The sequence below is a fragment of the Oppia nitens genome, unplaced genomic scaffold, assembly GCF_028296485.1.
Source record: "Oppia nitens isolate AA-2021 unplaced genomic scaffold, nextdenovo-longstitch-racon4-pilon3 scaffold33_pilon_pilon_pilon, whole genome shotgun sequence".
NCBI classification, from domain to species: Eukaryota; Metazoa; Arthropoda; class Arachnida; order Sarcoptiformes; family Oppiidae; genus Oppia; species Oppia nitens.
The window spans coordinates 746110-772500 of NW_026533214.1; the positions used below are offsets into that span (position 1 = coordinate 746110).

A 26391-nucleotide genomic window follows, 5' to 3' on the forward strand; every position below is an offset into this window, starting at 1 on the left:
AAACTGTTAACACTGTTGTTAGCTATTGTGCTGATTATGATGTCTACAGTTGTCAGCCATCAGCTGATCCATGCAAATCATTGGGAAGAGTTCAAGGATAGCGCCGGTGAAGTCAAAGACACGATCAGCGATGGCGTCAAAAATGTCTTTTCTAAAGGTATGAGAGTTAAGAGACAAACAAACAAACAGAGAGAGAGAGAGAGAGAGAGAGAGAGAGAGAGAGAGAGAGAGAGAGAGAGAGAGAGAGAGAGAGAGAGAGAGAGAGAGAGAGAGAGAGAGAGAAAGAGAGAGAGAAAGAGAGAGAAAGAGAGAGAAAGAGAGAGAAGAGAGAGAGAGAGAGAGAGAGAGAGAGAGAGAGAGAGAGAAGAGAGAGAGAGAGAGAGAGAGAGAGAGAGAGAGAGAGAGAGAGAGAGAGAGAGAGAGAGAGAGAGAAGAGAGAGAGAAAGAGAGAGAAAGAGAGAGARAGAGAGAGAGAGAGAGAGAGAGAGAGAGAGAGATAGAGAGAGAGAAAGAGAGAGAAAGAGAGAGAGAGAGAGAAGTATATTCTTAAACCAAAAATTAATAATTCTATTATTATTTTTATAAAAAATATGATTTAATTTATTTATTTTGTTAATTTTTATCTATATTTATTGATATTATTATTATATATATAGATAATCTGGAAAGTTTTAGAAACAAAATCAATCCATTTAATTTGTAAGTAATATTATTAAACAGTATAATGATTAACAATAACAACAAAAATTTATATTTATATTTTGTATTTTTTACAGTAAATAATAATCATTAATATTATGGATTTAATAAACTATAGATAAAAAACAAAACAGAAATAATAATAAAGTTTATTAAAAAAAATTATAAATAAAAAATAGCATTTAAAATAAATAGTAAAAGTAGTATTTAAAAAAAATCATAAATATGTAATAATTAATAGAAAAACTAACTGTATTTTAATTTTTAAAAAAATAAATTATTAATAGATATTAAACAATAAATTATTTGCCTATTTTTAACACAAAATTATTGTTATTAAATAATTATAATAATTTTGTGTTAAAATAGAATTTATGTAAAGTTTTTATAATATATTTAGATAATTTAAAATTAATTAATTATAATAATAATAAATAATTATATATTATACTATATATATTAATTGTAATTTGTATTTTGTAGTTTTATAATTAAAATAAATAATATATTAATATTGATGAAAAATTAATCAATAATATGTAATTTTTATTATTTTAATTTTTATAGTTTTTATAATTAATTCAATAAAGTATATATATATTTAAAATCACAAAATGTTTATTAAAATTAATTAATTATAATAATGTTTAAATACTATTAGTTTTTTTGTAAAGAATTTAATATATTTAATAGAAAAAAACTTTTTAAAATAAAAGTTAATAAATGTTTTTAAACAATAAATTTTTTATTGACTTATTTGTAAAATCATTTTAATTAATGTTGTTTTAATTGTATTTATTATTGTAAATACCAAAAAAGCAAATATTTGTTATAAAAATTGTTTAAATATTTTTTTTTGGTGATTAAGTTTAATATTAAGTGTCGGATAAATATTTTGTTATTTTTTTAAAAAATATTTATCTAAAATTAAAAGTCATTCATACGTAATTTTATTTGTAAAATAAAATAATTATTTTAAAAAAAACTTTATTATAAAAGAAAAAATTATTTATCTAAATGTTAGAAAATTTGAAATTATTATTATTATATAAATAATGAAAATATATTAATAATACTAAAAGTGAAAAATTTTATGTTTTATTATTATATCGAAAATTACATCACATTTTTTTTAAAAAAATGTATGAATAGTATAGTATAATAAAATGTTTATTTATTTTAATTTCATAATTAATAAAAATTTTTAATATTGTTAAATTTTATTTATTTTTTTAAAAAGTAATCTAAGTTTTAACAGCAACAAAAAAAACTTAAATTAATGATAAAAGTAAGTAAATTAATAATAATAATAATAATAATTAAATAAACATAAAAAATCATAAAATAGATTATCATTAGATAAAAACATAAGTATATTAAAGATAATAATATTATTTTAATTGTTTTCAATTACTATAAGTGACTAATAATAATAATATGGATAAGAAACGGGAGCGTCAATACCCGATACCCGAATTTCGGACAATATTTCCTATTAAATGTAATCCGTTTAACGAGGACAGCAAACGTACGGCCGAACTAACCAAATGGTGGTCAGAGTATGCACTGTTGCCTGAAATCAACTACAGGCGCCGTGTGGCCGACTCGATGCTCCTGTTTGGTGCCCACTTTTTTGCCCGTTGTACCGATTGGACGCGATACGCCAATTTGGTCAAATGGTTAGGCTATTTGTTTGTCTGGGACGACCACAACGAAACCGAGTACGGCGAGTTTGGCCGCAGTAACCGTATGGCCCGGCCAGTAGCCGACCAGTATCTACAGTGTATCGACCGATTGGAACGTATGTTTGACATGAAAAGCACCGAAACTATCGCTACCAACAACAACATCAACGGTTCCGATACCGCAGCGGCAGCCGATTATATACCAATGAATACATGGAAACCGTACGTATTGTCCACTTATGCTACCGTCGAAGCCATTATGCAAGACATGACTGGTTTACAACGTCTGAGATTTATAGACTCCTGGCGTCGGTATCTTCGGGCACAGGACTATGAGAATCAACTTATTGAACAAAAATTTGTCGACTTTGATAGCATTAAAAAGGTATGTAATTAGCTTATTGTGTGTATGTATGTATGTTTATGTTTGTGTGTATGTGTGTATAAGTATGTGTATATGTATGTGTGTATATGTATGTGTGTATATGTATGCGTATATATATGCGTGTATATGTATGTGTGTGTATATATATATGTATATGTATGTGTGTATATGTATGTATGTATATGTGTGTGTATATGTATGAGTGTATATATATATGTGTGTGTATATGTATGAGTGTATGTATGTGTGTATATGTGTGTATGTATATATGTTTTGAGTCATAAAAATTACTTATTATTTAAAAAATCTTTTATTTATATATATATATATAAAGAACCGTAAGAATAGCGGTGCTAACGAAACGGTTAGTGCACTGTTAGAGTATTCGGACGGACTGTGCGTACCTGAGCGGGAATGGCTGGACCCGAGGTTACAGCGATTGATGTATTTGTTTAACTATACGGTTATCTATATCAACGATGTCTATTCGTTTGAAAAGGAACTGTACGATCAAAATGGACAGTTAGATCGGATGTTTGTCAATATAGTTGCCTACTATGTATTGGACGGGAAATGTTCAATACGGGAGGCAATGGATAAAACTTTGGTAATTTGTCGGCAATATGAACACGAGTTTGACCAGTTGGCCAAATCGGTAGCCAATGATCCGACGGTGAGCTCCGATACTAAACTCTACGTTCAAGGGTTGGCCAATTTAATTGCCGCCAACTATCAAGTATCAATTACATTGAATAGATATAATAGTATTGAATAATTATGAAATAAAAAAATATATTATGAAAAAAATATTTATTTTTAAAAAAAAAATTATTTAGTTTTCAACAGTCTTTTAACTATAATTTAATGTTTAATTAAATAGTAATTTGTTAGTAATTTAAATCAAAATTAAATCAAAAAATAAATTATATTTGTTTTTTTTAATAATTTTTTAATTATTGTAATAATTTTAATTATAATTTTAAACAAATTATATAATAGAATAATTAATTGAATTAATTTTAAATAAATATATTATGAAAAAAAATATTTATTTTTTTAAAAAAAATTTATTTAGTTTTCAACAGTCTTTTAACTATAATTTAATGTTTAATTAAATAGTAATTTGTTTGTAATTTAAATCAAAATTAAATCAAAAAATAAATTATGTTTGTTTTTTAAATAATTTTTTAATTATTGTAATAATTTTAATTATAATTTTAAACAAATTATATAATAGAATAATTAATTGAATTAATTTTAAATAATTTAATTTTAATGTTTAATTTAATAGTAATTTGTTTTATTAATTTTCTAATGGAAATAATAAATAAAATAAAAATTGTTTTTTATTATAATTTTTAAATTATTGTTTAATTATAATTAAACACAGCTATAATAGTATACAATTATACAATTAAAATAATTACCGGTAATTGAATTAATGTACTAGGTAATTTCAAACACATAATGTACAGTACACACACTTTATTAATAATGTTAATAATGTGTGAATACTTATAAAGTTTGTTAAATAAATATACAGTAAATACTGTACAATACAGTGTTAATATAAAATAGAGTTTACATTGAAAACATATACTGTAGATAAAAAAAAAAGTCGGTTCGGTTTTTTTTAAAAAAAAAACAAAATGCTTTAGTTTTAACGATTTTTTCTAATAATTTTTGTTATATTTACTAACAACAACAACAAACAATACTAATAAATGCTAAATATTTTTCCCCTTTAATAAAATTTAATAATAATTTCAAAAAAAAAAAAATCAATTCGGGTTTCTATATATATTTTTAAAGCAAACAGTTTTCATCTCTAGTTTTACAACTATATGTGTTACTGTATTATTATATGTGTGTCACGTGTTTACTGATGTCGTCAACTAAAACACAACACAACATAACATAACAAACTAACTGTTGATTTCATAGTTTTTTTTTTAATTTTGTTTTTTATTAAATTTTATTTATTAGTGTCTTATAGTCAGGTCTTCCTCTAAGTCCTAGTCTTTGTCGACAACGACGACGACGACGACCTATACATGTGATCCCAATTCCCGACCACAAAGTGTTGGTCACGACTCCGACTCCGACTCCGATCGCCGAAAGAGAGAGATCCGAGAAATAGGACTGAAAACAGTTGGACTGAAACCCCGCGGAACCGAACCAATCAATTAGTTGTTTAAGATTTTATTATCACTACTTCCTCTTAACCATTGTCTTAACCTCTTCATCGACAACAACAACAACAACAACAACAATGTCTTCAACAACAACAACAACACCAACACATGTGATGAGCCGATCGCAAGAGCTGTCATACGTCGAGGGTTTGTATTATTATATGATATCTTATATATGACTAATCGCTAACTAATTTCTGGATCTACTTCTTCCGTTCACTTCATTACCACTACCACTACGACCGACACCGACAGCCCTGAAGAAACACCAGAACTCCCGATTGGATCACATCCGGTCCGAAACGGATAAACTTCGTCAACATTTGCTACAACTGCGCAAAGACGTGGCCCGACTGGAGATACAACAGCGTCGTCGACGACACGAATCGGCCGAATCCGATGGCGGCGGTGGAAGCGGTAGTGACGACGACTGGGCAGTGGCCAAAGTGACACAATTTCGCGATGAAAATCGTGGCCTACGTATCGAATGTCATTGTCTGTCGATGGAAGTGGATATCTATGCGTCGGGTGGCGTACCCCTCGGCTGTACCGATGAAAACTTTTACAAAAATGTTCCCGCACAGCCGTACGGACCGCCGCCGCCACGTCCACAACAACAGCAGCATCAGCCACCGCCTGCACCCGTACGTCAACATTCAATGCAGCCGCCGATGGCTTCCGGTGGCCCGCGGCTACCCTATCCCGTACACTCGCTACAGCAGTACCCGATGGCCGTTGGCCAGCAGATGCAACCGCAACAACAACCGCCACCATATGAAGAGTCTATTTACTATCCGCCGCCACGTTTTCCTGTATCAGCTACTGGCCACCAACAGCATCCCTATCCCGTATCCGATTTGCTCAGTCAAGTACCGCCAGCTCCCAGGCCCGTATGGCTATCGCCAACCATTCAACAGTCGCCTCGTCCACCGATGCTGTTGGGACCAATACCGCCGCCGCCACCCCAGTTGCCGCCACGTCCGTCGCCCAGCAGTTGTTCGCCGCGTATGGGTTCGCCGATGATGTCGTGTACGCCTCCGCTACCGATGATGTCGTCGTCGTCGTCGTCGATGGCCGGCACTAGTAGTGGTTGTACACCAATGATGGCCGCCGGTGCTGCCGCAGCCGCCTCTTCACCGCCACAGGATGAGGGCCAGCGATGGGTGTGCGAAAAGTGTACGGTCGAGAATCATCCGGCACTGGTCTACTGTGAGGTGTGCGAAATGCCGCGTATCGGCTATTTAGGTATGTCCTCAATATATAGTTATACACAGTTATACTGATTATTGATTATCATCTATTGAATGATTAGGTCCAACAAGTCGTGCCTAAAAACTAAACAAAATAGTCTAAAAATTGATGTTTGGCTCAATTATTATTATTATTGTTATTTTTGATATTAAACCCACCCCTCCCAGGAGGATGGGGAGGAGGAGGAGGTGTATTGCCTTGAAATGTTTATTGTGTGTGTGTGTGTGTGTGTGTGTGTGTGTGTGTGTGAGGGGGGCGGGTTAGTACACAACTCTACCTTTATAAAAAAAAGTGCAATTATTTTCATGTAATTATATGGTATTGTTATTATTATTATTATTAATGATAAATATTATTATATATTTTAATTATTATTTTTAATAATCACTGTATTATTATTATTATTATTATATGATATTATATGAGAAAAACATATCCACAACAAAAAAATATATTGAAATTATTTCAGTAATATTTATGATAATTGTGTTAATTTTTTTTTTAAATTACCGGTAATTATATTTATCGATAAATTTAAAAATTTTATAAATTTATATAATGTTTTTAAAAAACAAAAATTATATCTAAACATATTTAGAATTTATTATTAAATTATTAGTTACTTATTGTTATACTAAATATAAATATATATATATATAAATAATTAGTTTAAATTTAAATACAATTTAGTTTAGATTGAAATTTTTAATAAAAATTAAATAAATAATTATTTTTCTAAAACTATTTTTCTAAACAACAACAACAAAAAAATAGTTAACAAATATTATTATTATTATTATTACCGGTATATCTATTTTAATGTATTGACTGACATGACTGATAGAGGGCCGCTGGCCATTAAAAGTGGCCAACCCTTGCTATCCGATGATCATTGGTTTGGTCACCGATTTGGCCAACACATGAAAAGTTTTTTTTTGATGTCAATCAAAGTTCGACAACTTTTCAATAAGTCCTGTCCTCCGACACAAAGATACCCCGACACCACACGGAACCGATGAATCATCTGTGGCCTGATATATGACAACACTATTCGTATGTCTTGGTATAGATGGCTTCGACATGTAACATGTGATGGACAGTACGTACGGGTTTCCATTGGTACTTTTCATTGGTAATATAATCGGCGGTCGCCGCCACTGCCCTATCGTAACAGTTGGTGTTGTAGTTAACAGTATTAGTAGTAGTGGTGGTAGTAGTGGTGGTAGTAGTGGTGGTAGTAGTGGTGGTAGTAGTGGTGGTAGTAGTAGTAGTAGTAGTAATAGTGTTAGTAGTAGTAGTAGTGGTAGTAGTAGTAGTAGTGGCCTACCGGATATACGGTATTATTATAATAGTATAATAATGTTTATGATTTGCAATAATAAAATAATTGAATTTAAATATTTTTTTTATTTAATTTAAATATTTCAAAATAATATAATTATTTACTATAAGAATTTACTACAGAATATATATTTAAAATATAAGAAAAATTTTTGATTGAAATTAATTTATAACAATAAAAATACTTAATATATATATAATTGAAAATTAGTTAATATAGAAAAATTAAATTTTGATAAAAATTAATTAATTATTTGCCTAATAATTGTTTTAAAAAAATAAACTAAATAATTCAACTATCAATAAATATTATTATATCTATTCAATGTAATAGACATGTGATAGTTGCCCGAAATAAAAGTGGCCAATCCTTGAACGTAGCGTTTAGTATCGGAGCTAACCGACGGATCATTGGCTACCGATTTGGCCAACTGGTCAAACTCGGACTCATGTTGCCGACAGATTACCAGAGTCTTGTCCATTGCCTCCCGGATTGAACATTTCTGGTCCAATATATAATAGGCTACCAGATTGACAAACATCCGATCTAACTGTCCCTTTTGGTCGTACAGTTCCTTTTCAAACGAATAGACATCGTTGACATAGATAATAGCAAAATTGGCCAAATGTAACAATCGCTGGAACCTCGGGTCCAGCCATTCCCGCTCAGGTACGCACAGTCCGTCCGAGTATTCTAACAGTGCAAATATGGTAGCGTTAGCACTGGTATCCATACGGGCCTATTGTTTAAGTTAAATATGTTTTTTTAGTTTTAAAATTTTTCTTACACATTCACACACAAACATACTTACACACACATACACACACACACATACACATATATACATACATACACATACAAACACACACACACACATACATACAAACACACACATACACACACACACATATACATACACATACAACACATACATACATACAAACACACACACACAATTAAGCTAATTGCATACCTTTTTGATGCTATCAAAGTCGACAAATTTTTGTTCAATAAGCCGATTCTCATAGTCCTGTGCCCGAAGATACCGACGCCACGAGTCTATGAATCTCAGGCGTTGAACACCAGTCATGTCTTGCATAATGGCTTCGACGGTAACATAAGTGGACAATACGTACGGTTTCCATGTATTCATTGGTATATAATCGGCTGCCGCTGCGGTATCGGATCCGTTGGTATTGTTAGCGGTTGCAGTAGTAGTAGTAGTGATAGCAGTAGTGGTGGACAACTTATCGTTATCGGTTGTCTCGCTTTTCATGTCAAACATACGCTCCAATCGGTCCAAACACTGTAGATACTGGTCGCTGACTGGCCGGGCCGTACGACTACTGCGGCCAAACTCGCCGTACTGGGTTTCGTTGTGGTCATCCCAGACAAACAAATAGCCTAACCATTTGACCAGATTGGCGTATCGCTTCCAATCGGTACAATGCGGATAGAAATAGGCGCCAAACTCCAACATCGAGTCGGCCACCCGGCGCTGGTAGATGTCGGCCGGCAACAGTGCATACTCTGACCACCATTTGGTTAGTTCGGCCGTACGTTTGCTGTCCTCGTTAAACGGATTACATTGTATCGGAAATATTGTCCGAAATTCGGGTACCGGGTATTGACGCTCCCGTTTCTCATCCATATTATTAGTCACTATTCAAACATTTTAAAAATATTTATTTTTAATAAATAATTGCTAAACTTTATTATAAACTAATTTTATATTAATTAAAAAAACCAATATTTAATAGGAAAAAAAAAAAAATAATTTACTTACTTTTATTTTGCATTTAATTTTATTTTTCTAAAAATTTAAACGTATTTTATTATTTTTAATTAAATTATTTTTAATGAAATAGTTATATAGTTTAATAATTTTCAGTTATTTTAGATAAAAAAAAATTATTTAAAAATTATTTAAAAACTATTTTAGACTTTTTAGTAACTTTTAGTCTCTTTAAACTAATTTAAAATAATATAATATAGTTTTAAAACTTTTTTTCAGCAACTTTTATATCATTTGTATTTCTAATAGTGATTGAACTAAAAAAAAATATTGTTTATATAAACATTTTTTTTGAAAATTATAATTTTATTTTGAAAACCATGCGAAAAACATGTGATTATAATTAAACATTTTTTTAAAAATAAAAATTGGCTAATATTTTAAGTAATTTAATCGATGATCATTAGTTTAGGTAATAATAATAATAATAATTAAAAATGTTTAAAATAAAATATCATATTAAATGACACATCATTTAAATATTTTTTATTTAATATAATAATTGTATTAAAACAATAAAAAATTTTATTGGGAAAAGCCTTTTTTAAAAATGTTAAAAATCACATTAAATTTAACTTTAAATGTGATTATTAAATACATATTTAACATAAACATATCAAATAGATATGACAAACAAAAATTTTTTTTTGTTACAATTTTGTATTTTATATGCAAATTACACAATAAATTTTCCAAGTATAATATTTCCAGGAATTATATATTTTTGTGTAATTGTTCTGGATCTATTATAATTTATTTTGTTTTTTTATTTTTATTATTTTTTGGGTATTGTTTTACACAATTTTGTTATAGATGGTATTTATAAACTATAATTATAATTTTTTTTTTAAAATTAGTAATAAAAAACTTATTAGTTATTACTATTATTAGTATATAATTGTATGTATATACTAGATATTACTAGTTATTACTAAATATTATACTTTAACAGTTATATTAGCTAATAATGTTGTTGTTTTCAATTTATTAATGTTTTTGTTTATTTTTAATATTATTTTTTTAAAAAATATATCAAATATATAACTATAATAAAATGTAAATTTATATATGCATTTATACATTAGCATGTTTATATCATATTATTGTTTATTAATAGTATATTTTTTTAATACACTAGTGTTTAAAAGTGGAATTTTTATTTTTTTTTTAAAAAAATGATATTTAAAAAAAACAATCAAAATTTTCCACACAAATACTATATTATACTTTAATATAACTTATTTTATACATCAACAAAATATTAGTACATTATTATTCATTTATTATTATCATTAATTGTCATCTACTTGGCCACTATAGTCTATAGTGACAAATAATTGGCATATTTGTTGTAGCATTGTTGAAGTTGAAGAAAACTGGTTGGTTATGACTGTGTTAAGTGAAAATGTACTTAAAAATTATAAAAAGTGTAAAGGGTTAAAATTAATTCATGTAAATATTAATAGACTATTCAATAAATTTTGTGAATTTCAAATATATATTAGTATATTAAAACCCGATATTATATGTCTAACCGAAACCTGGCTAACCAGTGATATTGATGACACATTCATACACATAAATGGATACACACTTTATCGAAAAGACAGACAAAATGGCAAACAAGGAGGTGGTGTAGCATTGTATGTAAATTGTGAAAAATTGACATCAAATCTGGTCCAATATGACACAGATCTTGAGTTTTTGGTGGTCAACGTTAAGCCACGTGTTGGCCGCCCGTTCAATGTTGGGGTCATATATAGACCTCCAAATTGTGAGTCAAATTTTATGGAAAAATTTGAAAAAATTTTTAGTGACTTTGAATCAGAGACTGTTATTAGCGGAGATTTAAACATTGACTTAAATGATAATAAAAATAGAAATTATATTAAAATTTATGAATCAAAATGTTATAAACAGCTAATAACAGAAAATACTAGATGTACTGTAAATACTAGTAAACTTATAGATCATATATATTATAATGATTTGAATAATTATAGTGGAAGTGGTGTATTAAATATTGATATAAGTGATCATAAATGGATATTTTTTTCAAGAAAGTTAAATTATTTGACTAAAAATACAAAAAAAGATAAATGTGTTAAAAGTTTTCGTGACTTTTCTAATATTAATGATATTGATTTTGAAAAACATTTAGACGACAACTTAACTACACTTTATAACAGTAATGACTATAATGTTAACACATTTGCAAATAAATTAACTGATACTATAAATAATGCGTTTGATTTGTTTGCTCCTATTAAACAAAAAACTTTAAAAAATTTTAATAAAAGTTATATAAATAGTGAAATAAAACAATTAATTAAAGAAAAACATAAAGCTTTCAATGATATGCATAAATGTTATAATAATAATAATAACCAAAATCTTGAAATTTTAAAATATAATTATAAAATTTTAAAAAATAAGTGCAACAATGCTATCAAAAATGCTAAAAAAAATTATTATTATAATTTAATAAATAAAAATAAAAGCAATAGTAATAAATTGTGGAAAATTATAAATAAAGTAATAGGAAATAATAAAAAAGCGAATAAAATAAGTGAAAATTTAAATGCTAAATTATTAAATGATAATTTTATTAATTCAATATACAGTTTAACAAATAAATTTAATGACGATAACAATGATATAGTTGTAACTACTGATACAATTAATAATAATTTATTAAATATTAAATCTATTAATAGTGATGAATTGTCAGTTTTAATAAATAAAATAAATGTTAAAAAATCTACAGGTAGTGATAAAATTAGTGGGAAAATGTTAAAATTGTGTTCCCGTGTAATATTACCACATTTAGTAACAATGTTTAATATGATAATAAAATATAACATTTTTCCTGATATATGGAAATGTGCGGATATTTATCCTATATTTAAAAATGGATCTATTGATGATACAAATAATTATAGACCTGTTTCTGTTTTACCGATTTTAAGTAAAATTTTTGAAAAATATATTATTAAACAAATTAAAAGTTTTCTATTGAGTAATAATATATTATCAGAATCTCAATATGGTTTTAGGGAAAAACATTCAACAATTGATGCACTCATTGATATTACAAAAGATATTGTCAAACAACGAGATAATAATAAATACGTTTGTGTTTTAGCATTAGATCTAAAACGTGGATTTGATTTAGTAAAACATGATATACTTTATGAAAAGTTAAATAATTGTGGTCTTAAAAATGTTTTACCTTTATTTCAATCCTTTTTATCAAATCGTAAACAACGTGTAAAATATAAAAAATTATTTAGTGAATATAATAACCTTGGTGATAGGTCAATTGTCCAAGGTAGTGTATGCGGACCAGTTTTATTTCAAATTTTTATTAATGATATTTTTAAGTTGATAACTAATGGTAAAATTGTTGGGTTTGCTGATGACTTAACAATTATTTTCGCTGATAAAACAATTGACAGTTTAAATAATAAAGTGAATAATAGTTTGATTAAACTTCATAATTATTTTAATAACAATCAAATTATTTTAAATGTTTTAAAATCTTCATTTATTTTAATTGGAAGTAGAGATAAAACTTTAAATTTATTTTATAATGGAAATCAAGTTTTACCTACAAATAAATTAAAAATATTGGGAATAACTTTTGATTCAAATCTTTCTTATAAATATCATATTAATAATGTTAACAAAAAACTATTAAAATATAAAAATATTTTTTATATTATTAGAAATTATATACCGATAAATGTATTAAAATTATTATATAAGGTTATGATTATACCTACAATAACTTATGGGTCAGTATTATGGAGTTTTTCATATGAAAAACATATTAAACATTTAAAAACTTTACAAAATATTTTTGCCAAAATTGTGACATTTTCGGATTATACAGTAAACTCTCAACAATTATTAAAACAATTAAAGTGGTTATCGTTTGATGACATTTGGAAAAAAGAAATATATATTTTTATTTATAAAAACATTAATGGTTTTGGATGTATACAAAAATTTTTTACATATCAAACATCAAGAAATATCAGATCTAAGTCTAATAAATCTTTAATTTTGTCGACACCTAAATATAATTACACTCAAAATACTATATTTTTTAATGGTATTAAATTGTGGAATGAAATCGATTTAAAAATACGAGAAGCAAAAGACTTAAAGATTTTTAAAAAACTTTTATTATCCTATTTTATTATTTAGTTAAAATTTTTATAAACTTATTTATTTTTTAAATTATAGCATATTTATATTATTATTAATTATATTTTTACTTGTAATTACTTGTTTATGTATATTTAATTTTAAAAACAGTACTGTAAGAATACCAGTTGCATAACTGAATACAGTACTGTCTAAATAAAATTGAATTGAATTAATACAGGTTATTATACACTGTAAATAATAATAATAATAATAAATTTTTATTAATTGCTAAATTTTTTTGTTGTATTGTTAATCTCAATTAATATAAAAAATAATAATAATAATAACATAAATTCATGTATAATTTCAGTCAGTTTAAAAATAGTGATACAAAAAAAATAGAAAATAGGAAACAAATAATTTAAAACTTTAAACTTATTTTTTTTTAAATTTTTTTTTAAAATTTATTGCTAAAATAAGTACAGTATGTAAAGTACCAGTAAATTACATAATAAATATACAGTAATTTATTAATATAATAAATACTACTGTATATTAATAAAAAACAATGCAATTAATAACTAATAATAATTTAACTAATTATTTAAAATTTAACATGCTAACTTTTTATCATTATTATTAATTACTAATTTTCTAGTATAGTATTTGATTAATACTAAAATTAATAAAAACAATAAAATCGACACAATCAAATAGATAAAATTGATAAACAAAAATATAGGTGAATAATTTTCAATGTATACACCCATTACATAGTTGGTGGCCAAAGTCAACACTCCCCTAAACATAACAAACACCGTACTAGTCCTATCGGTTAGGGTCATATACTGTTGAGCGTAGGCTAGTATACCGGAAAACATGGCCGAAAATCCCCAATAGATAATCAAACTGGCCGCCCATAGTAGACTATCGTTGTTGATGGCCGTATAGTATAGGCTAACTAAAAACATAACTGAACCGATAGCCAGCAATACATAATGATAGCATAGCATCCAATAGACGGATACTTTTAGTCCAATGAAAGCATTGAGACCGCGAAAAGTTGTATAGACAGCCGTAGATATCCATTGAATTTCGGCAGCTGCCGGTGCCGATAGATGTTTGGGTGAATACTGATAGTAGGTTACGGCAAACTTCAGGAACATTGTCTCAAATATTGAATAAATGGTAAACCAAAGGGCAAATATTATGATAATGGTTGGCCGGGGAGTTTCTGGCCGGTCAAACAGTTTGATTGTTGTTGGTGTAGTTGTGGTAGTAGTAGTAGTAGTAGTAGTGTCTGGTATATCAAGACTACTGTCCTCAGCAGTTTGCGATGACTTTCTGATGTTGTCCTCCTCCTCCTTATCGTTATTAATATCTTTTGATGTAACCAGTGTTTGATAGTCCTGTGCCCGATATGGCCGTACAAAATACATGACCACCGATGATATGGGAACTGTTAGTTAGTTTGGCAAAACAAATACATTAGCACTAAAATACACACAAATACACACAAATACACACACATACACACACATACACACACATACACACACATACACACACATACACACACACACACACACATACACACACATACACACACATACACACACATACACACACATACACACACATACACACACATACACACACATACACACACATACACACACATACACACACATACACACACATACACACACATACACACACATACACACACATACACACACATACACACACATACACACACATACACACACATACACACACATACACACACATACACACACATACACACACATACACATACATACACATATGCATACACATAGCTATAAACATAAAAATATATAAATACAGTATATATATATATATACAAACATACACATACATAAACACATAGATACAGTACATACATACACAAATACACGCACACACACACACATAGATACACACACACACACACACACACACAAACATAGATATACACACACATACAGACACACACTTACTGGGCAATATTGCTAAACAAATGATGAGCACTGGTAGCCAAAGTCTAGATTGTCGATCGGCACCAGAAACCACTTGGTCTGGGCTGTTGTTAATATTGTTGTCGGCCAGTTCGCCCACCAAAAACGGTTTCAATATAATAGTTGTCATGATTGAGCCGATCCCGAATGAACAGTCATTGACTTGTAGCCACTGGCGGGCCCTACTGTTCCACATTTCCATCAGCCAAATAGGAAATGCACAAACAAATACAGCCGATCCGAAACCAAACAAAGCTGCACAGGTATATAGTAGGGCCAGATTAGGTAGTACTGGTATACAGGCTACCGACAGTGTCAACATTATGTAGGTAATGGCCATGGTCAATTGTCGATTTAAATATTTATATAGTAGACCAACTGGGTAATAAATAATAATAATAATAGTTTTTTATTAAAAAATAATAATTTTTTAAAATTATAGCTAGTATTAATAGATTTAAAAAATAATAATATTTATTTATAGCTAGTGTTAATAGATTTAAAAAAAATATTTATTTATAGCTAGTATTAATAGATTTTTTAAAAAAAATATTAATTTTTTATAATTAGTCTTTATAAATATATTTTTTCATTATCATTGTATTGATTTTGTTTAGTTAATTTTTAAACATAATAATAATAATTATTACTATATATATATATATATATATATATATATATATATATATATATTATATATATTAAATATATATATATATTAATAATTTACCGAAAGTTCCCAGAATATAGCCTCCCGTTTCAAATGTGGCATAAAGTGATATCTGAGCTGTAGTTGTATTTAATATATACTTCATGTCTACCAATATGTTTGGAAATACCGAAAATACTATACCCTAAACATATTTTTTATCAAAAAAAAATAAATAAATATAAATTTAGATTATAATTATTAGAAAATTATGTCAATTTAATTATTATTTTTAAAAAAATTTAATTTAATAGATAATATGTATTAAAAAAATTATTATTATTATTATTTACTTACATAGACTACTGTTGTAAATATTATATACAATGAATAATAGTATTTATGCCAATTTAATAATAATTTATTGCAATTAATTTTTATTATATTATTCATCATTATTAAATGACCAAATAATTAGTTGATTATTTAACAGTATTTTTATTTTACAAAATTTATATATAATATTTTGAAACAAAAAAATATTTATTTTTACAATTTTAACAATAATTATTATAATATTAACTTTAATTAGTTTAAATAATTATTTAATTTTGTTGTTGTTATGATTTGCACTATTTATATACTTATATTATTAAATACCTATGTATTATGTGATTGAGATAAAATCTTTTTATTAGTTATATATATATATATATATATATATATATATATTATTTTATAATTTTTTTATATCATATTTTAAAATCTTAAAATCATATCTAATTTAGTTATTAAAAAATATTTTTTTTAGACTAAAAGTTTGCTCAACTATTATTTTTATTATTATTATTTAATTTTTTTATACTTCTATAATTCTATGCGAAATATCAATAATAAAAAAAGTAGTTTTTACAGGTATTGTTGTTGTCATACAAAGTGTGTGTGATTTTTATATTTATGTGTCACATACACACACACACACACACACACACACTCACTCACTCACTCACACACATACACACACACACACACACACACACACACACACACACACACACACACACTCACTCACTCACACACATACACACACACACACACACACACACACACACACACACACACACACACACACACACACACAATATATATATATAAACTATTTATACAAAATCATACAGGTGCATTTTTTAAAAAACCCTTAGTAATTAATTAATAATTAACAATGCAATTAACAGCAATAAATTTATTTACTATAGGTATTATAAAAAAAAGTTAAAAAAAAATTATATGGTTATAAAACATATACTTTATATAACAAATTCATGATATAAAGTAGTGTCAAAAGTATTTATACAGTATATACAGTATATATACTGTATTATAAATATATGATATAAAAAATTTATAAAAATCAGCTGAAATTTATTATTTACAGTACATTACAGTCTAACAATACAGTATATTATAATAAATTTATATATTTATAAAAATAAAACAATGTTATACTAGTAAAATAAAAATCATATGCTAGATGTGTATGCAATTTGTTTTAAAAACAATTTATTTTCTATTACTAGTTATATCTGGTTTTTTTTGTTATTGAAATTTTATATATTTAATCGTATATTACTTTATATAACTATAACTCTATATTATAAATATATTATATTACTTTAGTATTATGATTATTTTGTTTAATATTAAATTGTACTGATATTTTTTGCACTGTTATCTATAATATTTAATATATACTGTATATATATATACAGTATTTAATATTGATATGCAATAGCTATTAAAATTAAATTAGCAATTAGTTATGCAATAATTGCAACACAAAATGCTTATTTTTTTAAACTTTTTAATTTATGATTACTATTATTTCAAAATAAAAAAATAAATAATAATATTTATATTTAATTATTATATTATTAATCTATTTTTTTTAATTTGTGAATATAATAATAATTTTTGTTTATTTGTTTAATTCATATTTTAATCAATATTTTTCAACAAAAAAAAATTATTAAATACAAATGAAATGTTGAAATTTTTAAAAATATTATATTTAAATATAAAAACAATTTTTATAAAAAATAATAATTTTGGTTTCAATCTTTGGTTTTCGTCAATTTAAATTATTTTTATTAATTTTAAAATAAAAAACTTAATAAATTTTCTCATTTTTCCATAATTTCAAATTGACCCGTGTTATTTTTGAACAATCAATTCGAGGGTTCCTTTAAAATAAAAATAAAAAAATAAATAATTAATTCAATTATATTAAAATAAACACAAATTTTACAACAACAAAAAATAACTCTTTTAATAATTTAATAAATAATTTTCTAGATAATTATGTAAAATTATTATTTTTTTGTAAAATAATGTATATTTTTTGTAAAATAATGTATATTTTTTTTGTAAAAAAAAATCTAAAATTTTTTTTAATTAAAATTACCAGTCAAGCGGTTGTAAAAAAGCTAATGTTTGCATTTTTTCAATATGATAGCTATTATCGCATACCAGTGCCGCCAAACTAGATTTACGTAGCTCATTTAATTGGGCTGACAAAAAAAAAATTAGTAAAAAAAATTATGTAATAATAATTTATTTTCAAAAATTTAAGACCAAACAAAAAATATCAATAAACAAACCAATAGTAAATGAGTTTTTCATTTTTCCGTTTTCAAACCAAAACCTATCGCCAACTAATTTTTAAAAAAAAAATAAAATAAAAGTAATTATTAATATTAATTAATTATTTTTTAGCAAATACATAAATTATTATAAATAAATAGACAATAATAATAATAATAATAATAATAAAGATATTTAAAAAAAAATTGACAGAAAATATTATCAGTTTTAATATTATATTATATATTATATATAATATTATTATTATAATAATAATAATTACTTTTATAATAAATTTGTTATTATATATATATTGTGTTAAAAATTTATTAATTTATCCAAATTTTTATATAATACACTCTATTATACAGTATAGCTAATTAGTTATTTCACATTTATATTATACAATGCGATTATAATAACTGTAACATAAATAATAATAATAATAATAATAATTTTACCTTTATTTCTCCTAGCTTGTTCAGCTAATATACAGGCAAATGTTGGACCAACTACTGCATCGGGCAATGGCTTCTCATGATTGCCGGCTATAAACAGATCTATGTCGTCTACATGTCTACAGTGGGATGGGGGTGAGGGGTGGGTGGATGGGTGACACGTTGACAGTAAAATTTTAGATTGGTTTTCATATTTGATTGCAATAATTTATTTTTAAACAGATACACACACAGACAGCACATACACACACACACACACACACACACACACACACACACACACACACACACACAGCACATATATACATACAATATCCAGGATTTATATCCCCCGTTTTTAAAATGATTGCAATGCACGGGGTTTTGAGAACCCTTAAACTATGTTTCTCTCCAGTATTGTTGGTTATACTGTGTATAGCACTCATAACCGCCGAGAGTGCAGTAGTTAGAGGAGTACCCCTATTAACGATAGGACAGCATTATATATGCGGACAGTTCTTCGTACACATATTATCTGTTTCCTCGCGTTAAAAATCCCAACAAACTTAGGTGGCCCGTCCGGGTATCGATCTCGGGTTGTCGTACTCGAAAGCCGACAACTTAGCCTTTCGGCCACCGAGGCCCCATACATATATACATACATACACACAGCACATACATACACACAGCACATACATACATACATACACACACACACACAGCACATACACACAAATAGCACATACACATACATAGCACACACACACACATAGCACACACACACACACACATAGCACATACACATATATAGCACATACACACACACATAGCACATACACATACATAGCACATACCCACACACATAGCACACACACACACACACACACACATACACACACACAGCACCTACCTATAGATTGAGGCCATGATCTCAGCCGATCCGCGGCGCATAACTTTATCCAAGTGTTTGAAACTATCGATACGAGGCATACCGCACACCTCACGGAAATCATTATAGCCGGGTAGTCCATGATCTCTACCTATTATTATTATTATCATCATATAATTTAGACAAACAAAAAACAATGCGATATACAATCAAACCTCGTTGAATGTTCAATGCAATCAAATCCATGCCAAACTTGGAATCGTGTTCTTGAAACAAGTGGTTAACTATCTATTAATATATAATTAAAAATAATAATTAAAAAAATTAATTATTATTTTCCCGTTTGTTTTCCGGTATAAAAAAAATAAAACAAAATACAAACATCTTCGGTAAAAAATTGGTCAAATGTTTGGGTCGGGTTTCCCGTATAGCCGTTGATAAACTCATCGTAGGCTCCCTTTCTATACAGTGATGAAGGATTATTGAAATGTTGTCTCAGTTGTATGGTTTGGGTAACTTTGCCGGCATTGTTCAACAATCTTAGTAGACCCTGTATAATAAAATATGCGGTATTTAAAAAATAAATATATATATATATATATGATTTTTTATTTTGATTTGACTTGACTTGAGCACCTGTATCAACGTATGAAACCTGTAGACAGCCGTTGCAAACTCATTGAATATACCCGGATTCAGGCCATCGTCATAATCATAGGTATAACCGTCCGGTTTGGGTAATAGATTAAACTCTTTCATGACTCGCCTACCTATAGGTATAGGATTTGGTAGTAAATTATTTTAAATATTAGTAACAAAATTAGTTTTTTTTTTAGTTTAGTAATAATTATTGTAAATAATATATTTATAAAGTTATAGTTAAGTACTATATAGCATAGGGTGGGGGTGCGGGTGGTTGTGGTGGACATACCTATTATAAGTGGCATCCATTCATTATAAGTAATAACCTGTATTTCGGCGGCTAATATACGCCTACTTTCCTGGTATACTATTTCGTCTGTCCAGTCTATCCATAGGTTTTTTTTATTAAAAATTTTTAATTAAATTAATTTCAATTTTTTTTATAATTTAATTTTAATTTTACTAATTTAATTTAAAATCAATAGTTACCGGGATTTAACTCCTCGAGTACTGTAGCGATACGGTTATGCTCTCTATATATCAATATATATATATTATACAAATAATTTATTAGTTAATTATTTGTTTAATTATTTTTTTCTAATAACATTAATTAATTATGTTATTAATTAGTTATTATTTTTTTGTGTGATAAATAATTTTAAAAAGTTAGTTATTTGTTGTTAATTTAATAAAAAATTTTCAGTCTCAATTAAACTAAAATTTTTGTTTAATATTTAAACATTTTATATCTTAATTAAATTTTTTTGTTGTTGAATAAATGGATATATATTTTTTAATAATATTTTTATAAAAAAATATTTTAATTAAAAAAAATAATTAACAAAAAAAACTATAATTATAAACAAGGGTTTAAGATTGCTACTAAAGTAGATTTATAAAAATAATTTCTAATCAGTTTAATTGTGTGTTATTAATAAATTACAGTTTTTAAAAAAATACTGTACTAATTAAAAATGTATTAAAAAAAATATTTACATAAATTTATGTATAATAATATTTAAAAAAAAAAATATTATTATCAAATTTATACAATATATTATTATTAATACAAATATTCTAAAAAAAATATATATAATTTAATATAAAACTTTTGTGAAACTTTTTAATTAATTAATTAATTTTTTTGTGGGTATGACATACCTGAGCAACACATTGTGCAACATTGTTAGCCCAGTTTGTTCATTGACTCTAACGTCACCTTTAAAAAACAAAAAAAAATCAATAAATAAAAAAAATATATGAATAATAATAACAATTTTTTTGTTGATTCAAAAAACAAACAAAAAATATCTATCATATGTAGGAAAGGTATGTTAATTTTTATTATTACAACAAACCTCCGACAAAACAATGATAATTGCGTTGACGTTGAAGATTGGCCGGTATTGCGCACTCGTCCGACCGGTTTTGTGTGTCAAACGGTAAAAACTCGTAGCCATTGACTTTGTCGACCCGTAGTTTGCCTTTTAATAACCAAAAAATAAAAATTAATTAATTATTATTAAAAAAAATTAAAATCCCATTATTATTGTTATTATTATTAATAATAATATAAGCATTATTAATATACAAAAAATAGATGATAATTAAATTTATTAATAATAATATTATTATTATTATTACCATTTTTGAATGACCGTAAATGTTTAGCCCGTTCCTCAGTAGAGCCATAAACCTATTTAGTTTGTTGTTGTTTTGTAGTAATTATTTAAAATGATTATAAAATTATTTAAATATTTAAAAACATTTATATATATATATATATAATAATAATAATAATAATAATAATGATTTAGTAATTATTTTTATAAATATTGTAATTTAATTATGTATACCATTGAACCATCTATTATATGGGTTAATGTGTTTATCTGCTCTCTATAACCTAAACAACAATAAAAAAATTATTTAAATCTAATTAATTAATTAATTTACAATTTAGTTAATTAACACACACACACACACACACATACACACACACACACACACACACACACACACACACACACACAAACACACACATACAAGCACACACACACACACACACACATTAAATCATTGTATTTGAATTTTTTAACCACAACAAAAAAATAAGTGAAACAAAATTTTTAAACATATTTACCTAAATTGCAGTCATATTTAGGACCGGCAGCGTTGCGGACAAAATTATTGCAAAAATGTTTGTGTCGGCTATAAAACGGGTCGTTACGGGGTATGATAATCGGCTTACAGGCCGGATGTTTAATCCTGACCTGACGGGTGGCATCCTCGTTGCAACAGTGCAAACCTTCACCGGTTGTCGCTATTTTTTAATATAGGAAGATACCGGTGCCCACCATAAAAAAACACACACACATACATAAGCGTATCATATAATTAATAGATTTTTTTTTGAAATACAGTATAAAAAACAACAAAATCTATACCACGTGTCGATGCAGTTAATGTCAAGTCGTGATCAATAATCTGTATATACAAACAAAAAATTTACATAATATTAATATACAAAAAGTCATAATAATCACAAAAATCACATACCTGTCCCCATTGCATGACTAATAGCGAAAATTTACGATCAGGTATATCAAAGTCTAGAGCCAACTAAATATTTGTATTTAATTTTTTTTAAAAAATAAATATTTGAATAACAAATGTATATATTTTAAACAAAACAAAAAACATACTTTACATGACACCTCCCGGGGCGACGGTAACGGTCCGCCATCGACTGATACCCGAAGCTCGTTGAGACCATCGGCATAGGCAGGCGGTACTAACCTAATAAATTGGGTCAACGATTTAGCCCATAGTGGATATCGGAGATTATTGCAACTGCCATCGTATGTCCTGTATTTGGCCAGTCGGTCGCAAATCGGTGTTTTTAGACAGTGGGATGACTGGGATGTATCGGCCAGGGAATACTTTTGTAGGCCATCGCGAGCCTGTTGTGGTGTCAACTCATACCTAAGTGTGTGGTTGTTTGGATGGGTGGGTGTGTTTGAATAGTGTTTATTATAAGCTTATATATACAGTACAGTCCTTAAAAATGGCATACTTTTTAGCTAACTGTAAGGTCGTCTCCAATGCTACCAATCCGTCCAATTGTATCTTTTGTATTTCGGGATCGTCCGGTCCGAAAAAGGCCTGATGATAGGATTCCATAGTATTGGTACGTTGGAAAAAGCCTACCAATCCCCCCCCCAAACACACCCCACCACCCAAAAAATAACACAACACACCGGTTAAGCAATAAATTACTGATAATATAATAATAATAATTGGAAACTACCGGCTCCTATGAGTTCCCTTTCGATTGCCACCTGATTTTTGATTATCTTTCGGCTTTCGTCGGCCGCTTCGGCAACCGATTGCTGGTCAATGTCTAGCGGTTCGACCGGTTCGACTGGTATCGGGATTCTGATGGGAACTGTATGTATAAAAAGTATTTTTTTAAAAATTTATTAATTAATTGATTGATTGAATGAAACAGTAGTAGTAGTAATTGTTTACTTAATTGAACGGCCGGTTCGCGGACAACCTCTTTCGGACAACAAATACCGGGCGGCAAACCCTGACCATTGAGTTTGCATTGATTTTCCAAATACTGTTCAATAGTGTCGTATTGACTGAAACAATAGGCCGGTGGCCGACACAGACCGGCCAAACCATCGACAGTAGTACAGGGAGTACTGTAATCGTTGTCTACATGTTGTTGTTGTTGTTTGTGTTGTTGTTGGTGTTTGTGCTCTGGGTTTTTAAAACAACAACAAAAAATTATATTAAAATTTATATATACATATAAAATATTATTATTATTATTATTATTATCATCTATACTGTTAACATGTATGGGTCTTTTACGATGATAACTACCACTGCCATAGGTATATGAGCTTTGTTTGCCTAAAAAAATCAATTAGTTTTATAGTAATAATAATAATTATTATTAGTATTTATAAATAATTTTTTTTTATATATAAATGTGTGATTACATGGACCGCGATAGACATAACCATTTTTAAAGTATTCACATGTTTTTTGTTGGATAGGTATTGAATGGTGATGTTGTGGATAATCTTTAAATAAATATATTTATAATAATGAAATTAAATATTTATAATAATGAAATTAAATATTTATAATAATTAAATTAAATATTTATAATAAAATGAATTAAATATTTTTTTAAATAAAATATTATTGAATTAAAAAAAATAAACTTACAAAATGTTGAAACAAAATTTAATGATACAATAAAATATAATACAATTGTCAATAATAATATCTGTAAATTGATTGATATTTTTATCATTATTATTATTATTATTATTATTAGTTAGTTTTTTTTATTGTTATATAAATTGTTAATTAAATTTTTATTTGACACAAATCTAATTAAATTTTGTTGAATATATTAATTTAATAAATTATTAAAATAATAATATTATTAAATTTATTTATTAATATTTATATATAAACTAATAGGGGATTGACTATGAAATGAATGTTTGAATGATAAAAATGTTTGTCTAAATAAAATAATAATAATAATACAAAACTAAGTTTTAATAAAGTTTTTTGCTTGAAAATATTAATACCAATAGTAAATGATTTATTATAGTTTAATATATAATATAAAGTAATAAAATAAAAAGGAAACGACAAAAATAGCAAACTTTTGCAAAAATATATATTTTATTTTTTTTCTCTACATTTGATTACATTTTTTCCATTGAATTTCTAGAGAAATTTGATGTCATTTTTATTTGAAGTTCAAAAACTGCTTATAATTAGAAATAATAATAATAATAATAATAATAATAATAATAATAATAATATTTATTAATATATAATAATAATAATATTTATTAATATATAATAATAATATGTTAGTAATTATAATAATCATCTCCTGTAACGTTGACATCTATTTTTTTAATTTTATTTTTAAATATACATAATAGTAATATAATAGTGAAACATACAATAGTTTAGAAGTTTTCGAGTAAATTTCTAAAAGGATTTCCTTATTGTCTTTTGAAAAAAATACATTAAATAACTGATAATATGGTGAAAATTTTATCGATGAAAAATTACTGTAAATTTTCAATTAATAATTTGTCTATTTTATTATCACATATTTATATAAAATAATAATAATCAATTGCTATTATAATTTAATTGCTACAATGTACTTAATAATTTATATACAGTATATATAAGTAATTACTAGTAAACAATGTATATGTAGTTATAATAATAATAATTTTATTATTATTATTATTATTATTATTGATAATCAATTGTACAAGCTATTAATGGAAAATAAACTATTGTTAAATGCAATTAATTTTTTGAAAATTTGTTTTTTTTAAATAACGAAATACTATATTTATTTACAAATATAATTAGTGGGAAATTACAACAATTTGTTTTTTTTGTTGAATGTAATAACTGAATGTAATTGTGTAAAAATCCCATCAATTAATTAAATAATATTTATGTTTAAATTAAAATTAAATAAATATATAAATATATATTGATAAATAATAAAAAATTTAGTA

General features: G+C 26.6%; 5 protein-coding genes across 5 annotated transcripts in view; 2 read left to right on the top strand and 3 right to left on the bottom strand.

The window, feature by feature from the left end:
• The first annotated feature begins 1946 nt into the window (after nucleotides 1-1946).
• On the top strand, nucleotides 1947-3544 carry LOC128956858 (uncharacterized). The gene is made up of 3 exons (XM_054302570.1): nucleotides 1947-1987; nucleotides 2120-2769; nucleotides 3104-3544. Coding segments are annotated over exons 1-3 (1092 nt in total). The 5' UTR covers nucleotides 1947-1986.
• Nucleotides 3545-4679: 1135 nt separating this feature from the next.
• LOC128956899 (uncharacterized) lies at nucleotides 4680-6569 on the top strand. Its single transcript, XM_054302615.1, has 3 exons — nucleotides 4680-5111; nucleotides 5220-6209; nucleotides 6277-6569. The coding sequence occupies exons 1-3, from the start codon at nucleotides 5042-5044 to the stop codon at nucleotides 6294-6296; spliced, it is 1080 nt and encodes a 359-aa protein (XP_054158590.1). The 5' UTR covers nucleotides 4680-5041; the 3' UTR covers nucleotides 6297-6569.
• Nucleotides 6570-7855: 1286 nt separating this feature from the next.
• On the bottom strand, nucleotides 7856-9372 carry LOC128956860 (uncharacterized). The gene is made up of 3 exons (XM_054302571.1): nucleotides 9344-9372; nucleotides 8531-9219; nucleotides 7856-8296 (listed from the first exon to the last, which is right to left on the bottom strand). Exons 1-3 carry the CDS (start codon nucleotides 9354-9356, stop codon nucleotides 7856-7858), a joined length of 1143 nt encoding a protein of 380 aa, XP_054158546.1. The 5' UTR covers nucleotides 9357-9372.
• Nucleotides 9373-10655: 1283 nt separating this feature from the next.
• Nucleotides 10656-15886, bottom strand: LOC128956861 (uncharacterized). The gene is made up of 3 exons (XM_054302572.1): nucleotides 15529-15886; nucleotides 14281-14966; nucleotides 10656-10673 (listed from the first exon to the last, which is right to left on the bottom strand). Exons 1-3 carry the CDS (start codon nucleotides 15884-15886, stop codon nucleotides 10656-10658), a joined length of 1062 nt encoding a protein of 353 aa, XP_054158547.1.
• Nucleotides 15887-18362: 2476 nt separating this feature from the next.
• The window catches only part of LOC128956862 (peroxidase-like), a 9562-nt gene continuing 1533 nt past the window's right edge, over nucleotides 18363-26391 (bottom strand). The window contains exons 3-25 of the mRNA XM_054302573.1: nucleotides 24820-24903; nucleotides 24665-24730; nucleotides 24338-24574; nucleotides 24117-24254; nucleotides 23883-24012; nucleotides 23512-23791; nucleotides 23366-23428; nucleotides 23254-23293; nucleotides 22950-23129; nucleotides 22663-22712; nucleotides 22451-22502; nucleotides 22165-22290; nucleotides 21968-22025; nucleotides 21293-21336; nucleotides 21093-21188; nucleotides 20798-20931; nucleotides 20544-20711; nucleotides 20377-20449; nucleotides 20183-20312; nucleotides 19297-19412; nucleotides 18853-18906; nucleotides 18657-18762; nucleotides 18363-18435 (exon numbers count right to left, since the gene is read on the bottom strand). Coding sequence (XP_054158548.1) covers nucleotides 18363-18435; nucleotides 18657-18762; nucleotides 18853-18906; nucleotides 19297-19412; nucleotides 20183-20312; nucleotides 20377-20449; nucleotides 20544-20711; nucleotides 20798-20931; nucleotides 21093-21188; nucleotides 21293-21336; nucleotides 21968-22025; nucleotides 22165-22290; nucleotides 22451-22502; nucleotides 22663-22712; nucleotides 22950-23129; nucleotides 23254-23293; nucleotides 23366-23428; nucleotides 23512-23791; nucleotides 23883-24012; nucleotides 24117-24254; nucleotides 24338-24574; nucleotides 24665-24730; nucleotides 24820-24903 — 2498 coding nt within the window. The remainder of the gene's footprint in view (nucleotides 18436-18656; nucleotides 18763-18852; nucleotides 18907-19296; nucleotides 19413-20182; nucleotides 20313-20376; nucleotides 20450-20543; nucleotides 20712-20797; nucleotides 20932-21092; nucleotides 21189-21292; nucleotides 21337-21967; nucleotides 22026-22164; nucleotides 22291-22450; nucleotides 22503-22662; nucleotides 22713-22949; nucleotides 23130-23253; nucleotides 23294-23365; nucleotides 23429-23511; nucleotides 23792-23882; nucleotides 24013-24116; nucleotides 24255-24337; nucleotides 24575-24664; nucleotides 24731-24819; nucleotides 24904-26391) is intronic.

Bases quoted from the DNA above. Each gene is read 5' to 3' on its own strand.
- LOC128956858 (XM_054302570.1), top strand. The intron at 2,770-3,103 runs GTATGTAATTAG...ATATATATAAAG, and splicing joins ACTTTGATAGCATTAAAAAG to AACCGTAAGAATAGCGGTGC.
- LOC128956899 (XM_054302615.1), top strand. From the start codon at position 5,042: ATGTCTTCAACAACAACAACAACACCAACACATGTGATGAGCCGATCG. The intron at 5,112-5,219 runs GTTTGTATTATT...CGACACCGACAG, and splicing joins AGAGCTGTCATACGTCGAGG to CCCTGAAGAAACACCAGAAC. The intron at 6,210-6,276 runs GTATGTCCTCAA...TTGAATGATTAG, and splicing joins GCCGCGTATCGGCTATTTAG to GTCCAACAAGTCGTGCCTAA.
- LOC128956860 (XM_054302571.1), bottom strand. The intron at 8,297-8,530 runs GTATGCAATTAG...CTTAAACAATAG, and splicing joins ACTTTGATAGCATCAAAAAG to GCCCGTATGGATACCAGTGC.
- LOC128956861 (XM_054302572.1), bottom strand. From the start codon at position 15,886: ATGGCCATTACCTACATAATGTTGACACTGTCGGTAGCCTGTATACCA. The intron at 14,967-15,528 runs GTAAGTGTGTGT...ACTAACTAACAG, and splicing joins TTGTTTAGCAATATTGCCCA to TTCCCATATCATCGGTGGTC.